This window comes from Macrosteles quadrilineatus, unplaced genomic scaffold (genome assembly GCF_028750875.1).
Source record: "Macrosteles quadrilineatus isolate MER2022 unplaced genomic scaffold, UCM_ALF_1.0 Scaffold_2__2_contigs__length_208266976, whole genome shotgun sequence".
Lineage (NCBI taxonomy): Eukaryota > Metazoa > Arthropoda > Insecta > Hemiptera > Cicadellidae > Macrosteles > Macrosteles quadrilineatus.
The window spans coordinates 199,714,618-199,733,075 of record NW_026542595.1 but is presented as its reverse complement, the minus strand read 5'-3'; the positions used below and the strand labels follow the sequence as shown (position 1 = coordinate 199,733,075).

General features: G+C 32.2%; 1 protein-coding gene across 1 annotated transcript in view; it reads left to right on the top strand.

Moving 5' to 3' along the window:
* LOC128985263 (protein bark beetle-like) overlaps nucleotides 1–6,301 on the top strand; it is a 39,085-nt gene extending 32,784 nt beyond the window's left edge. Inside the window, exons 34-36 of the mRNA XM_054404654.1 lie at nucleotides 1,961–2,156; nucleotides 2,717–2,871; nucleotides 4,022–6,301. Of these exons, the coding sequence (XP_054260629.1) occupies nucleotides 1,961–2,156; nucleotides 2,717–2,871; nucleotides 4,022–4,246 (576 nt within the window). The 3' untranslated portion in view covers nucleotides 4,247–6,301. The remainder of the gene's footprint in view (nucleotides 1–1,960; nucleotides 2,157–2,716; nucleotides 2,872–4,021) is intronic.
* Nucleotides 6,302–18,458: the final 12,157 nt, after the last annotated feature.

Below are 18,458 nucleotides of genomic sequence, written 5' to 3'. Positions count from 1 at the left end.
GAACTGTCAAAATTTAACTTCTCTCCATTATTTAATCTTCTACTTCTCTTTGCCCCGGGTAACATTCTAATCAGCACAAAATTCACAATACAAAATAAAGTAATTCACCACTTTGGTTTTTAAGAATCTAATTTTTTAATTTGTTGGAAAATTTTCAAAAGAGTCTAAGGCTTAGATCATTGACTTAAACACACTGAAGTTGCCGTCAACACAAAAATCGTATTTGGCCATACTATTAAAGTGTTCAAAGAGGTCTGTAAACATGTAAAAACGTAAATAACTTAACTTTATATTTCAAATAAGTCATTATCTAAAATGTAAACCCACATCTATTGCTGAAGTAAGGACCCATACTTAAATCTATATACAGGGTGACAAAAAAGTCTGGAAACGGTTTAATATCTTTTTAACTAAATCCGTTAGAAAATTCAAACCTTTCACATCAACTTATATGTATGAAAACTACTTTTTCCAAGCATTATCACTTTTTTACCTTCACCAGGGGACGGCCCATGAGGAGTCGGTACATAATCTTTAATGTAAGCATAGGTTGATATGCATGTCATTTTAAAGGTCTGGTCAAGTGGAGTTCATTGCCGGAAACCGCGTCAAAAAAGGTTCATCCGTTACAAAATGGCAGCAGTCCAAAGTTCTTGCGGAATATACCTGCAGAGGCCTTAGTATTGGTAAATACTCATAGTGAACATTACCCGGAAAATTTGAAACCCGGTTAAATTTGTTTTGAAGATTGAATAATATTAGTCTATGAGCTAATTGACTTTAAAATACAGTTTCAGCCCTCAAGCTAATGTTTAATACGAGTATTTACCTATACTAAGGCCTGTGCAGGTATATTCCACAAGAACTTTGGACAGCCGCCATTTTGTAACGGATGAACCTTTTGAGACGCGGTTTCCGGCAATGAACTCCACTTAACCAGACCTTTAAAATGATGTGCATATCAACCCATGCTTACATTAAAGATTATGTACCGACTCCTCATGGGCCGTCCCCTGGTAGAGGTAAAAAAATGATAATGCTTGGAAAAAGTAGTTTTCATACATATAAGTTGATGTGAAAGGTTTGAATTTTCTAACGGATTTAGTTAAAAAGATATTAAACCGTTTCCAGACTTTTTTGTCACCCTGTATATATAAAAGGCAAAGCCCTCACTGACTGACTGACTCACTCACTCACTCACTCACTCACTCACTCACTCACTCATCACTAATTCTCCCACTTCCCATTTACCTAGGAGGCTGAAATTCGGTACACCGATTCTTTGGGCATTAAATAGGAAAACTAAGTAGGCTAGTTTTTATTTTGATCGGGCTTTCGGGCTCCGCCCCAGTGGCTCTGGAGTTTCCCATGTTAACCTTATGATTTCTCATATTTAAAAGGAATTAATGAATCTTAACAGCTGTTTCAATTAAACAAGTTGGTTCTGTTCTATGATGTTCAATAGCATTAAAGTTACAAGGATTACCAACAGGGTGCAGCACTTTAATTTTTTTTAATTTATAACAACAGCTAATTTGCAACCAAAAGGTGAGTGAGCGTAGCGAACGAACTTCAACAAGGACGGGATTGAGCCATGCGAATACTTATGAAGTTAAACGAGCCCGCGGGTACAGCTAGTCAACTATATTGTGTATTTTAATAAGTGGGATTTGAGAAGAATTCAGTGTGAATCCTTCGCACGGGTCGGCTAGTTAATTAGAAAAACTATAAAATTACAACAAAATAAAAACAGAAACAGTAGAATTGAGAAAAAAATACACATTTAAAATTTTTAGAAATTAAGCTTTAAACAAGAAAAACTTAAAAAAATCTTGAATAAATGTTAAGGAAAAAAATAATAGAAACAATCTGAGTTAATCTGAATGTAATCCGCTGATTGTCCGTATACCTCCAAACCAATAAATTAGAATGAGTTTGACGATATATTTTGTTTTCACAGAGTCAAAGTTCCACTCCTACTCTGAACAAGAGCAGTGACTACAAGAAGATGGCAGGTAGTCTAGACAGTATGGACAAGAGTCAACTCAACTCCTCTCTGGAGGAGGAGACGCAGAGTTACGACATCTACGAGGCTCACAACCCTTCGGCTACCGAGGCCGTGAACCCCAGCTTCGACCTGGCGTACCGCAACCAAGGTATGTTAGGTGATTGTCGAAATGTATTTTATTTATTCAATAATTTTAATATCATACAGAATGTCAAAAGGCAACTAATTGGTATTTATAAAAATCACCATCACTCAAAAAACCCTTAATGATTTAATATTTTCCACACTGCATCTGTAAGAGTGAACAGTACCACAGAGAAGTAAGATACAGGAGGATACATGTTTATGGGAAAATCGTTCGCTTTTAGCTCTGGTATGGTGAGGCGGAAATGTACTTAAGGAAGAGCCTGAACGGCGAAGGCCACAAGGCATTTTTGTACAGCAGTTGTAGCGCACAGGGTCTTCCTACAGTGTGAGCGCTGTACTACGTGTTGGCGAGGGGGGAAAGGAGAGCAGAAAGGGATGGTGAATAGAATTCGCTCTAGACTCCATAGAATGGTGCTAGACACCATTTAAGTGTACCATTGAATGTATCCTCTCTCTGTATCTTCTCCATGACAGTTTGTTGACTGCAACCAAGCTAGGTAACCTCTTGTAGCGTTATTGGTTGTACTAACCACACTGTTACAATTGATGTTTTTTTTGTAGGTTTCAGAGACACTTCAACGTTTGCCTCTCGCACCAACAGCACGTGGCAGTCTCAGGAAGACTACTTCAACAATGCCTCTACTCTCCCCCTCCATACGTCTCTTTCTCATACAACTTCTACCTTGGATCACGTCAAAACTGACCCAGACTTTCAGGTAGCTAATTGAAAATAAATACTACAAAAACTAGTTTATACATTACTGCTAGTCGTGTAAAATATAAATCGAGAACTTTTTTAACAGGATCCTATCAATCAGATACGAAGGTCTTCATTGAGCACCTTTTATGAACAAGCAAATTAGTTCAAATCTGAGAAAAACAGTGTGTTCTTTCCTTCACTTACCACTTCTCTAGCTTGTTTTGACTGTAGTATTACAATTACACTTGTCACAGTAGCTGAAAATTATATAAAGAAAAAATAAGGAATCTGCCAAATATGAATCTGTGATGAGATTTCTATTAGATAGGATTCAACCCTATTGAAATCAATTGCCAGTTGATAACTGTTTATGCAGGAATGTGAATAGATGCAGATAATCTGAGGACACTTGCAGAAGACTGTACAAATATGCACATCAAGGCCGACAGTGGATGTTCATCAGTTTCCATTGTTGTCCGTTACAGTAATGAAAGTTGAGGAAACAGCTGATTGGCATTTTTAAGACTAATAGGTTATTCACCTTTGTCCTTGATAGTCTAATAGAGACGTCCTTTACCAGTTTGGCCATCTCTTGTTTAGTTACATAGCAATCCACATGAAAAATTTGCTCGTGCAAATTTGTTTAACACAGCAGAACCCTCTTAACCCCCTTATACACATTTTCTATCTTTAAACACTTACCGGGCATTATTAGCGGTCTCAGATCAATTAATCTACAATTAATTAGTACCTAGGACTAAAAAATATTATCAGTGAGACAGTGACTCATACAAAAAACAACTAACTAAAAAGAATTTGTAGAGTTCGTATGTTTTTGATTAGTTCAAAATCTCCATAAAGTTTGTAGAGACCATCAATTGTAATGACAACATTTTTAATGAGCAGAAGAAGAGAACATTTGCTTTTAGATAGCCCAAAAATATGTTGACGAATGGAAGGGATTTTTAATTAAAATTTTAATGGATGGGTTAACCTATTCTCAGACCTTACGTAACAAGATACCAAATTACCCCTCTGAAAAAATGTTCTGCTGGCACCCATGTTGAAGTGCAATATAATACTAGTTGTTTAAAGGCTGAAATTAACAAATTAGTAATATCCTTCAAAAGATGGGAAAACACATTAATTCCTTATGCATCCTACAGGCGGAACGAGATTTCAACGTTTTCTATGAGAGGCCCAAGAGTGCAGCCTTGTTGGAGACCAACCTAGATGAGGCTCCGCCAGTCCCCGCACCTCCCCCCCGTCCCTCCTCTGCTACTCTGCTAGAGACTGATGTAGACTACCCCCAGCCACCGCCAAGCCCCCGCGACCTCCGGACCTTCCAACCCTTGCTGAGCAAGAGTCAGCCCCTGGAAACTGCCATGTAACTGCAACGTGTCTTTACAAATGTGTCAGTTTATGCACAAATTGTATTTGAAAGATAAGCCAAATGGCTGGTTTTGAAATTAATTTGAAAAGAGGATTTTGAAAAGGGAAAGAAATCAGCTAGCTTATATGAGAAAATTATAATCCAGAGGTTAATATGAGAGATTAGTAAACATAACATCGAGAAAATCCATCCCTTTTCAGAATACTTTCAAAAGCACAAATTAATTATCTATATTTATATGATAGTGCCTTTCAACATCACTATTGTTTCTGAATTCAAGAGCATAAATTTATAAAAAATATGATTGACTTTTGAATACTGAGGGAAGACATTTTATTAATGTCCATGTTAAAATTATAGTCATTTTTATTATAAAATGAACAAAGTTAAATAGAGCTCAAGTTGAACTTTGAACCAATCTTGAACTCTCGAGCATAATAAATAAAATATGATTGTTGTTTAGATATCTGTGAAGCAGCAACATTCAGTATGCTAAGTAGTTTTACAAAATATAATGAATGGCACTGAAAAGTTTATTATTCGGTTTATTGAAGACTACTAAGTTTTATAATACTGTAAAAAGTGCATTTATGAAAAAAAAACAACAATTTATTACTAGGGAACTAAATAAGTAGGTACTGATTGATTATTTCCTCTTTAGTTTACTTTAAGAATTAGACATTTGCATGAAAGTGTTATTGTTTTAAAGCTGATTTCATGACAACATCACTAGATATTTTACCTTATTTACTTGGACAAGACTTGTGCTTTTAAAGCGTTAAAATTAGGTTAGTTTATAAACAATTAATATAGATGAAATTTTCTTATACATCTTTTGTATAATTTGTTATTGTATAATTTTTATGTAAAATTTTTTTTATGAAAATAGTTTTTTTATATTTTACACAAAATCACTGATTGTCAATGATTAACCTTGAAACAATGTATGTAAAATCATTGTTGTGTTAAATTGTTTAACTTCAATAACAAGATCAAGGTTTGAAATGACATATGATTAGGAGGGGTAAAATAAATTCAAGGGGATTTGATAATGAAATTTATCAAGGGTGACTTGTTATCGAGGTTTAACTGTACCAGTTTTTACTTTATCATAATTTAGGTAAGGTGCAACATTCCATTATTTTTAGGATAACGAACAATACTATACATAATGCTACAAAAGCACCACAAATAATGTGATATTTTACTGTAACTATTTATTGTTATACAATTTTTATGTAGGTTTTGTACATAGTAATTTTATGTACTTCTTCTATTTTGACACCATGTGTTCATTTAGCTTAGTTTCATGAGTAGATTTACGAAAGTGCTTGTAAACTTATATAAAAATGACTATGCTATGTGTTTTTTGTACTTTTTGTTGATTTATATGCGTATTATAATTATTGAGAAGTTGATATATTTTTACTCAAGATAAGTAGGTATGAATTAAATTGACTGGCTTACAAATGTAAAAACATTAGGCATTTTTGTAAGTGAATTTATATTAGCAATGCAGTTAAAATTTAATCTAAATATTATAGATACCAGTAGTGCAAAACATAATATAGTTTATTTTTGAAGAAAGATCTAATAATTGTTATTGATTGATATATTTTGTTTAGCTTAATGAAATTAAGGTTTGTAGGATATAAATTTAAAATGCAAGTCCTTCTAAATGTAAAAAAATGCATTCTCTATTGAATATTAACATAAAACCCAAAAGTAAAAGGACATTTAATTATTTAATGTATTAGTTAAGGCAAATTTAAATTTAGTTAGGGTAGTTTTAGTGTCAGATAAATAATTAGGAATATTATAAATTCACCTAATTTCTTATGTGCAAGCAATAGAAATATTATCTTTTACATTTAAAAAATGTATAAAAGCTACAAACCAGCACATAATACCAGCATAATATAACCTGACCTGATCAATGTAAATTTGTAAATACAAAAAAATTAGTGTAAATAGATAGGAATTTTATTAATAGAGTATACTATTGTAAAATGATTTATGTTACATTTGTAATAAAATATATTTTATGGTAAAATGTGTAATTTTGTTATTTTAAACTAATATTTGTACCAATACCTACTTAACAAAATCTTATCATTAGTTGTACCAGATCGTGTTGAATAATCAAACTCAACTCTATGTTGATAATTTTGATGGAGCTGCTAAAAGAAGAAGAACATAACAATAACTTTATAATATTAGTCCATATAGTTTTACAACTCTTTTGTCCCTTTGCTATGTTTTGTGGGACCACCTAAAATTGATTATTTGTAGTTAAAACATTAATGCTGGGAGGGCACAGTTGATATGAACCCATAATACAGAATCAGGGTTACTATAAATAAATTATTTATTTTATGATGTTGATATGTTACTTGATACAAATTGATGAATTAAACATTGTATTGACCTAGAATACCATTGACCTAGTCAAAAATAATATTCCGATATAAAGAAAGAGCAGTATGTTTCAAAAAGTGGCCAAAGAAGTTTTTTATCACTGTTTCAGTCAAAGAAAATATAAGGAAGAAAATATGAAATAATACCCCCCGCCGCAGCAAACCTGAGACTGAGCGAATTTCCATTTACCCGGTTGGATTTTAAATTAAATCTATTTTAATAACTCTAGGTTTAACGAGTACCTAGGTTTGCTGCTTCATGCAAACTAATAAAGTGAGGTTTTTAGTCAAATATTAATAGCTTACTATAAAATAAATCACTTTGCCAAGTTTGATCAAAATATACCCATAAACAAGCAAACTACAACATTTTACAATATTCTCCATAAGAATAACATGAGAATTTTTAGTTTATAATTTTTTGAATTTTCTCCGTTACCAATAAGTGTACAAAAACACTTTAATATAGCCTACTAAATTATTTGTTTTTCAAGCTCTTTAAAAAGGTCTGGAAAGAAATTGGGAAATGTTGGGTTTAGAGGGTCAAAAATTAGAAAAACCAATTTTTACCCCATAAAACCCCGTTCCCATGGTCCAATCATGCTTTTAGTTGGTAATTTGTTAAATAATTGTCTTCCATTCTAATGAAGATGTTTTTCATAAAACTTTGTTTTCTGGAAAGTAGAAGAAAATATTTGCAAAATTCCACAAATTATAACTCTTGGCACATAATTATTGATCCTTTTTCCAGAATTTATCAAAATTTTTCTTTAAAAATGTTAATTTTTCATAAATATATATTGAGTAATAGGTCATTAATTGTAGGAAAATTCGCTAAAAAGCAAATTAGTGTTATCGTTACTGGTGACTGTACATTTAAGGATAATTATAACTAATAAATAATAATTTGAATTAACAATACTAGGGACCTTGAAAAATTACAGGGGTCCTGAACCCAGGTCTTCCTCCTTAGAAATAATTTTAAAAGCTACTACCTACAAAATTCAATAACATAACCACAAATTCATTAACAAAACTTGACAGTATATTGTTACAATGTCATTGCTAAAACATATATTATATGTTTGTTTATTTGTTTTTCTATGCTATTGGCATTTTTCAAGTATTTGTAAGGGTACCACCCATCCCCTGGTCTTATCTAATATAGACCTTTTGTTGGATAGCATCATTAATTGATAGCCCAGTGGCAAATTACATCTGGGTCCAGATCTTGCTGGGAATTAAACCAGTAATTACCAGATTTGGTCCATTATATTTGATTTAATACTCAGCTAACCAGACAATATTATGTGTTAAATGATAAAAGAACGATTTAAATATTTGAATTTCGATTTAATAATACGCTTAATTCTAAATTTTTCAAACATATAATGAAAATCAAGATACAAAGAGCTTTTAAATAGCACAAAATATTCAAAGAATGTGTTTAAAGACCTAACAAAAATCCACAAATTATTTTTGTAACTTGGAAATCAGACGAAAAATGACATGACACTCAGAGTAGGAGGTCTAACAAAATTGATGTAACAATGACTCCCAATTGAGTTAGACTTTGTAGAAAGAAAGCGATGTTTGAGAGTCAGGAGAGAAGTTGTATTGATTGATGGAAGTGTTTCGGATGGTTCGGGGAGTTCCAGGTCTCTCGCCACTTTACATTTCTTTCCTCAAGTTTCCAAGAGTATGTTCTCTACATGTCAATTTATTCTTCGGTTTATACTCGTAATTAGTTTTAAATTTATAACGATGAACAATAATTGTGACGGGTTGGATTTTTACGTACGTATTATCTAGGCATATGCACTGAAATTATTTATGTTTGAATGATACCTACCTATCTTAAAACTTGGATTTTGATCTGCATTTTTATTTTAATCAGAAAATATTTACATTAAAATCATTTAGAAGTTTTTTGGAAGTTATAGAGCATAGCTAGCTTACCTAAGAAGATTTAAGTTTTAGAAGCTTTTAAGTACAAAAAGGCAATCAAATAACACAGATACTTTGTTCTAGCCTAGATCTTATTCAGAGAGTAGATATAAGAAATGTCAGTTTAAGTTTAATGGCTTTCTCTTAAACAGTGATTAATAAGCTTTTCATGAAAGTTAATGTTATGCATAATAATACAATAGGAAAAAATAAAATATGTTGGCTGATTAGAAGGTTAAAGTTTTTTTGCTGAACTTTGCATACTTACTTTCACCGTCAGTTTGTTTTGAATTCCCTGTTGTTGGTCAAAAATAATCTTGAAAGCTATACAGCAAGAGACCAGGTCCACCAGTACAACATTTGTGACTGAGCCAATATTCATTCTCCTTGATGTCGCCTACGAAAGATAGTAGTCCAGTGCTTGCGCTCAAGATGTTTAATGCTCTGCCTCAACCAGTCAAGATCCTTCCAATTACGCATTTTAAAACAAGGGTCGGGAAATGGCTTAAGAAAATGGTCTTTACTCAGTCGAGGATTATTTAATAAAATCCTTCACCGACTTATGAGAACTCCTTGCGGCCTTAGCATCAGGAAGCTATTTTATTTTGTGAAATATACAACGTAAATAGTGTAAATATATAAATATATATATCTGAAAATGTAATTGACAAGATTATCCAGAGATGGGCTACAATCAAGGATTTGTAATGAGGTAATGGTAAATATTCAACCAGCAAGAATAAATACAGATTTTATAACTGCTAGGTAAACCCTTCCTTTTTACTCTTTGATTACAAAAAGGTCATGGGCAACTAATTTATTTTTATCACAAACATTTATTATTTTCAATGTTGAATCAACATTTCTACACTTTACTTACAATACAAATCACATACCGTACAACTTTGGAAATATAATCAGTGATTCCACTATGGACAAGACGTGGAAATACTATTATTTGTAATTATAAAGTTAATAATTGTTTAGATAAAAATCCTCAAAAGTTTGGCCAGATTTTAACCTTGAATCCACTAGTTTTTTACTTGCCAGTCACTCCACTTATAAAATAGATAAGTTTCCCAATTCCAAGGATTTATAGAGTCATTATTTTCTAACTGCGGTTCAAATGTTTCCCTGGAGTCCTTTGGACCAATAAACCTTTTCTAGCAAGTTTCTATAAAATTGTAGTTTTACAACAAAACTTCAACTAGTTTATAGACCAGTGGTTTCCTAAATAAACTAGTACCTGTAACTTAGAATTTAGCTATATTGTTTTAAACTTGTTGACACTAAAATATCCAATTTCATAAGTAAACTAGGCACTTTTCTGTAAAAAGTTGAATAAATCTACAATGTTTAATACTAAGTTACAAACATCCCAAGTTATTAAACATTTATATAACTCTGATGAAGTTAATTTTACTATTCAACACTTAAATTAAAATATGCAGAATAAATTTTGAAAATATTATAGGGTTACTAAATTTATTTATTATTTGGAAAGAATTGCATAAAAGACTAAACATAAATTTCACTCACTACTTATTTATTTTTAATAGGACATTACTTATTAAAAGATAAAGGCTATGATTGAATTCGCAAAAAAAGTGATATCCTATATTCTAGTTCAAGCTATGTCTGTCTGTCTTACTGTCTGTAATATATTTCTTGAAATCCAGCGGAAGGATTTTGAATAAATTTTCTAATTAGGGACTTATTGGCCCAAAAACGTGATTTACGACAGCCACTACCTCAGGAAAATTCGTATTTCACTACACAACTCATTTGAAAATTAAGAAATTTAACATCGGCCTTAAGGGTTGCCAAGTAACTATGCTGGTTGAACAAAATAACAATGAAAAAGTAAAGAAAAGAGTTTTCAGATATGTTTATAACCAACCATCCACAATTTACTAGCAAATTACAAAATACAGTACAAAGTGATAAACATCTCAGTTGTAACTATTGAGCAAAGATAACACTGAAGATTACGATATAGGGTAAAATAGAGCAAGTCAGTGTTGATGAGCAACGATGTAAAGAACTACCTGAGTTGTTTATATCGTTGTTGATGAGTGATGAGTGAACGTACTGGCCTCAACTCAATGTTTCACTCATTTAAGGGTAGATTTTAAAATTGTTTGCGCTCTTTTTATAGTTTACACAATTTGGACAACTCTGTATTCATAATAAATTTAAATTCCACTGAAACTAAAAAAAATAAAAATCCAAAATTAATTGTAAAAAACCTGAGTTTCCTTTATATTGCATTTTTTTTAGTACAAAGAATTGACATTGGTCAATTGTGGCCAATATCAACTTCCCAAGTGGGAAATTGCTAAAACAATCCTTAACATTGAAAGTTTATTTGAGTTTTTGAAATCAGCAAAATATAAACTTAATTTGTATAATAAGTAACAAATGGTTGGACCCAGGTTAGATGGAGCAGAAACATTATACAAGTAACCCAACAGGGTTGGGTCTTGTCCAAGCCTCAACATAACTTGTATAAGGCTGCTGACCTGGAAAGCTGGGATCAAATTTATTGTTATGAGATGAAAAGACTGTGAGCCTCTTGAAATACTCTTTGTACAATGTTTTATGTATCTTGGATATAAAGTCAAATGTCATGTACACTATTGCACCCTTCTTCATTTAAGTTTAAATTTTACATCTAGTGAGGTGTACAGTATTATTTCTTACACTAAACAAAACTGATGTTGAAATGCTATATGACTGACTAAAAACTTGCCTAAAGGAAAGATTACATTCACAATTACGCATTTGAACATAGCTTTTGCTGTCTATATAGCCTAACTTAACTAACCAGTTGGAGAAAATTTTTTGAGATAATAGAAATTGTTTCTTATAACTGCCAATAAAACCATAGTTCTATAAGTTCTATAAATATTCGTCAATTTACAAGTTACGTTGACTCCAAACTCAAATTGTCGTTCAGAAAATACTTCTTCAACACTAAAATATACATTGTTAAAAGTTAATAAATAAAAAAGTTTTCTTGTAGTTTTTAAAAATATAACATTATAATGATTCTTTAAATAATTTACTAAGAACGTTTTTGCTTAATAAAAACAAATAATTAATGAATCAATTGGTTACTGTTTTCTTACCTGAATGGTTTTTCTTCATTTCAGTAAAAAAATTTGCATAATTATATATAGGACTGGTACAGTCTGTATTAAAGTCTTCTATTTTACTGTCTTTCTGTCAAGATGTGGTGGCGACCTGCTGACCTGTTTGGTAAGTTAATTTTATTTTAGGCTTGATTTTCATATTAAGCGTTTGTAAAGATCGCGAGATCAAAATTACAATTAACTATAATAAGGGGTTTTCCTGTTACATCCTTTTTTCGCCTGTCCTAAGAAGACTTAGTGAATCTGAACAACTTTCTTTTTATACAGGGTGAACAACTTAACTGTGCCACGATTGGTATCTCAGAAACTATCAGATTTAGAGAGAACATTAAACGGGGAACTTTAACTAGTTTTTAATGACATTAAAAAAATATGAATTCCAATGTTTCAAAAATTGCCACCATTTTCCAATATGGCGGCTAACTTTAAAATATCTTATGGAACCCCCTGTATTTTATGGTTGTTTAAGATTCTAGATACAATTTTAAGACTTTTTACCCTTAACATGTTCTCTCTAAACATACTCGTTTAGGATCTACAACGTGTTAAACTTTAAAAAAAAAGCTAATGACATAATGATTAAATAACCACACGGCAAGCTAATTTTTCAAAGTTAAACACACTGTAGCTCCTAAACGAATAGGTTTAGAGAGAAAATTCTTGGAGTAAAAAGGACTTGTATCTAGAATCTGAAACAACCATAAAATACAGGGTGTCCCATAAGAAATTTAAAAGTTGGCCGCCATTTTCCAATATGGTGGCCAACTTTTCTCTCTAAATTATGCTCCTAACCAAGTCGTAGATCAGTTTAAAACTAAAACATTTTCTTTAAATAACCTTAGTACTTAATGATATATTTTTGTCCACATTCTTCCTGTAATAATTAATACCTTGCATTTTAAGTTAATACGAAAACCACTCAAGTGAACTGTCAGCACAAAATGTTAGGAACCCTAAAGGGCTTCAAGTGCTCATAAAATGTTGATGGCAGCTCTAAACTATAAACACAAGCCACTATTGTGCTGTTGCAGCCATTCTTGCAAGGAACAACAATGTATAGTAAATGTATACGTGGATATTACATGTGCAAAGTAATATACAAAAACCTATGCACTTAGGTAAAATTAATCCTTCTTTGTACAATCTATTATTGTAAGTTAAACATTTGCTTATTTAGAGTTTGGAAATAAAACATGTCCGGTGAAAAATAAGGATGGTTTAAATATTACATAATTATTAGCAGTTTACATTATCAGTGCAAGTACTTACTAATGTGCATAAGCAATAAAACAAACATCAAAATAACTCATTAGCTACTCATAGCAACTTTAATGGCTATTCTGTCAGTCTTTCTAATTAAGCTATCCAGCATTATGAGATTAGCAGAAACTTTACACAAAAATAAATGTATAATACAAGATTAATACATTACCACATTCATTTTGCTACCAAAGCATTTAAAAGTTCTGAAGAAAAACTATGAGTTATACAAATATTGATTGGACTCCATGACAACAAAATAATAAATACTGTTAATTAATTAATACATATTTTGTTTACATTTGCTTTGATGCTTTTTTTCAAAGCTTGATATGTTACAATACCACACAGCTGATTAAAAAAATCAAATTGGATATTGTTTAACACATTATACTGTAGACCATGCTGTAAAGTAATAGTTGTTAATTTATTCTTTCGTATTGCATCAATAAAAAAAAATACGTAAAAGGCTTAGTAATTTTTTAGTAATGATAAAGAACTCATTTTTAACTCTCGGTTTATATTCCATTGCTATACAGGGTCTCGACTAATAATGTAGTATGGTATAACAAGAAATGTTTAGGCTAAAATTATATTTTAAAACACCAAAATCACCGAACAAAGATGCATAGTCATTCTTTTTTAATCAAACCATTCATCTTAAAAAAATACTGGATTGTTAGTTTATATAAAAAAAATAGTATTAATTAGTCAAGAATCAATATATTTGTTCAAGTCTGTACTAGTACTGGTGAGCAGTTTTCATACTCTTGATGAAAAAAAAAACGAAAAACATCATAATTTAAAATATGTAATCTTGGATGAGAAAATGCTGTAAAGGGACTAGCATATACGGATTAATGTATTACAAGTGAGTTTAGACCAGACCAGCCAAAGAGATTACGTCGTCATCAAAGAGAATCTAGACTGTCCTTTGATTTAGAAGGCTTAAATATATGATCAAAAAGTACATAAGAACCAGAAGTTTAAGTAGACCAGAAACCTTACCATTAAAGGAAAGTAAAAGATAAAATTTTCAAAAGGCGTTTATAAATTCAGACTCTTTAGTAATTTACAATCCTTGGATTGATTTACTTTGTCTGTTAGAGAAAATGTAGTCTGTGTTAGAAGTTCACGTGTGCAGTACTTGTATTATTTGTTTACACGAAGCATTTATTGTTTCATATTCGTACTTAATCATGATTAGTAAGTATCTTATAGCAATATATTCTTGAGAAAATAAATATGTAAAAAAATGGGGGAGTCAATGTTGTTTCGTATTTCGTTCTTTTAAGATGGTAAAATTTTTGTTTTTTGGAATGAAAACAATGAAGTATCGCCCTGGGAATTGCAATTTTCGTATAGGAAATATATTTTTTATTTCTTACACAAAAACTCTAAATCAATTAATTAATTCATTATAGAAGTACAAACGTAAAAAACACGAAATCTTCTCGAGTTTCATGTATGAGTTACCTATACTTTATAGGGATATTTTGGTATCATAAAAGTAATACTATCTTATCCAGTCTAGTTAACTCAAAACTACCTGGCTCAAAAAAACCTGGCTAAACAGTTCATTAAACGAGTAGGAAATATGAAGACAACAATTAATGAAAAAGAAACTATAGCCTTATTGATTATATTTTTACTTACTCTTACTCCTTACTCTTACTCTCAGGGCCATGCATATCTAAGAAGATATTTGGCCGCACCAACAAAGCCTCTCCATCTTGCTCTATCCTCTGCATCCTCCTCAGTTGCTCCTAGTTGCTCCATGTCTTTCTTTACTTGGCTCCACCATTTTTGTTTTGGCCTTCCTCTCGGTCGTCTTCCTTCGGGATTTCTTAGTAAAACTAATTTTAACTTATTTTGCTCCTCTCTTCGTAAAACATGTCCAGCCCATCTAACTCTTCTACACTTAAATTCACACACCACATGTGGATCTCTGTAGAGTTCTCTCAGTTCTCTGTTGTGTCTCTTCCTCCATTCACCACCTTCATAAATTGGTCCATAAATTTTTCTTAAAATCTTATTTTTGAATGTGTTTTTACCTGATCTTAATCTTAATCTTCTTATCACCACAGATAATTTTACCGTTTTTCCTAGTATCATACAGTGCACCACAGAACAAAAATTTACATAGATATTTTCCATTTGCATGAACATAACAAACACCCCACGGTAGACGTGTTGCAGTGTCACTTTGGTATTTATTAATGCTAAAACACCTTCCAGTGTTGCCAACATACGCTTTGACCTGTGCTTGTCAACACTGGTTGGTACCATTGCTTCAGGCATGGTGTTTGGACAGTGGAGGCAATGTAAACGTACAAGTAACATGTTAACATAGACAAATTTCATGCTTTGAGTGTCGACACACCCCTGTCGGTGATCCATTTGCGTGTTTTAAAGTTTTAAGTTCTAAAAATAAGTTGATGTGACAAGGAAAGTTTTTAGCATGTTGAAAAAAATATACTAGCTGGCCCAACAGACGTCGTCCTGTCCTAATGTGGGTTTATGTCAATGCTCGTTCATTTCCAAGATGAGCTCGTTCGCATGGCTCAATCACGTCCTGGTTGAAGTTCGTTCGCTACGCTCACTCACCTTTAGGTTGGAGCCCGTTCGCTGCGCTCCCTTGCCTTCAGGTTAGCTCGTTCGCTACGCTAACTCGCCTCCGGGTTGAAGATCGTTTGCTACGCTCACTCACCTTTTGGTTGCAAATTAGCTGTTGTCATAAATTAAGAAAAATATAGTGCTGCACCCTGTTGGTAAACCTATTACCTTTTTAATGCTATTGAACATCACAGAATCAAATTGTTTAGTTGAAACAGCTGTTAAGATTCTTTAATTCCATTTAAATATGAGTACTCATAAGGTTAACATAGGAAACTCCAGAGCCACTGGGGCGGAGCCCTTTTGACGGATTTTCACCAAACTTCACACAAACCATCCTTGAATAATGCCTGAAAGTTTCATTACAATCTGTCGAGCGGTTTCGGAGTCCATACAGGACAAACAAACATACATACAAACAAACATACATACAAACAAACATACATACAAACAAACATATATTGGATTTTATATCATATATAAGAAACCAACTGATATGAAATAGCCCAGGCATATACTTCAACTGGGTTTCAATAAAACACTATTGTTAGGTATATGTATTTAAGAATACGGACTGCAACTAAAATGCTAAAACTATGCAAGGAGGAATACATTGTATTTTCCAATAGCAAATACAAACTCAATCACACAATCTGGTTATTCATAAGCAAAAAGCTGTCAAGAGGCATTTGTTTGTTCTCGTTCCAACACAGGTACACATGCATGGGTTTCTTGCCCTTTTGGGAAATCCACTGATAAGGTCGGATCCTGAGAGAGATATATCTGCTAGACATGCACCTTTATACACTCTGTCCATCAGTTCTTCATTTCCCAACTGTCAACTTTGCATTTCATCTCAAACTATGATTATTTTACATCTTTACTTGCAAAACCATGCTTTGCCCAGTAAAATATGGGACTGCTAATCATAGAATCATAGATTAAACCGTATATTAAACATACTTCCATTATAAGATTTGTCATATTCATGAATCAGCTAAAGAAAATTTAAATTTTTGTCCCATATCGGTTCATGTAGGGGTGTGTTGATGTTTACATGTTGTTTCTTGTTATTAAAGTTATTTAAAGACTAGTTAAACCACGTTAAACGAAGTACAACTGTCTAGTTATAAACGATAGAGTGTCCTCTGGCTTACTTACCAAACAGAAAAGTATCAAGTATAAAACTAACATTGAACCAGGGGAAAAATGTCGAGGACATTAACGCTGGATGTCATCAACATGAACCTTACACAAAAGCAGTTTCAGATTAAACTGGGATAAGATGTCTACATGTGCTAGTATGTGTTAGCATGTTTTTTTACATGTGTTAGTATGTCTAGAATGTATGCAATATAAAAACATTGAAACTAGTTATAGTTTCCAGAAATGAACGGATAAGAATTTTAAAACTGTTTTAACTGGTTGGTTTAAAAAAGGGAATAGTGTACATTTTGGGTGCGTAAATTATTTTTGAGTAAGTTTTTAGCTAATTTGGCGATGGAAATACTGTATAGCAATTTTTTATACGAAAGGAACTCAGGGTAGTGAATAGGCATATGAAATTCCTAGACAAATGGACCTTTGTGCGCTTAATTTTGGCTTTATTGGTTTCGTATTTTAGTCATTATAGCTGCCCAGACAGACACCACCCCATAACAACTTTTTATAATAGTAAAGATGACTAACAACACATGGAAATAAGAACTCATAAGATTGTATTTTGGCTATCAAAATTAGTAAGGTACCGTATTGATAATCTTATAACATTGACTATTGGATAAACGTTATACACTTGATTGCAATCAGCTGTTGTCAGAATAGAACTGACAATTAATTCTATGAAATCGAGTTAAGAAAAAAAGAAAGTAAATGAAGGGGGTTTACTACCCCCTAGGAGACTACTAACAATTTACATCCTTAAAATCGTCGGAATAAAGTAGTCTACATTCAAACGACAATGCGACTATGGCTCATGTCTCAAAATATTTACAGTTCTTTTTTTAACTCAGCTAAATTCGTTCATTAACTTTGCGTGTTGTGCAGACAGACACCCAAATTTGATAGTATGGATACAAATGCATTTTATTCTTATTCCAATCTCACTATAAACTTTGTATCAACACTTTCAAAATACTGAAAAAAACCTTTTCAGACCGTTGCAACAGATCCGGAAAGTAACACATATATGCAGTTTTATACCAAAAATAAAAACAAACTACGCACATTTGACATTGATGTACTTATATCCTTGTACACATGCAAAACAAATACAATTAGGCTACACTGCTTAAAATTCGAGCAACGAAGTTGTGGCAATCATGTTCACATATCTTATTATGGTTTATGATCCATACTTGATGTAATTACTGAGTACGGGAATAACATCCCCCCCTCCCCTCTCATCATCTCACCCCCTCTAGACCAATCACGGTACAGAGAGGAAATCTTGTTAAGGGTGCGCTTCTCGAGGGTGAACGCGGTAAAGCAGGAATATTGTATCAGAACTAATTTCACATTGATTTATTTGCAAAGAAGCTGTTATGCATTCGGAATTTTCTGTAGGTTATGCAATCGATTTTGAATTGTGTAGGCCTAATTACATTTCTTTCACGCAAGTAAAATCTGAAGATTCTGTGTTTTACCTTGGTAACACTTGAGTAAAGCTGGTGTCGACTGAATGGTTTTCTTATTTCAGAGTAGGTAATACAATACAATATTGCTTTAAATACAATTAATTAACAATACAATTAACGCTACAAACAACACACTACAAGCAAATTAATTAATTAATTGTTTACAATTAATTGCTTGA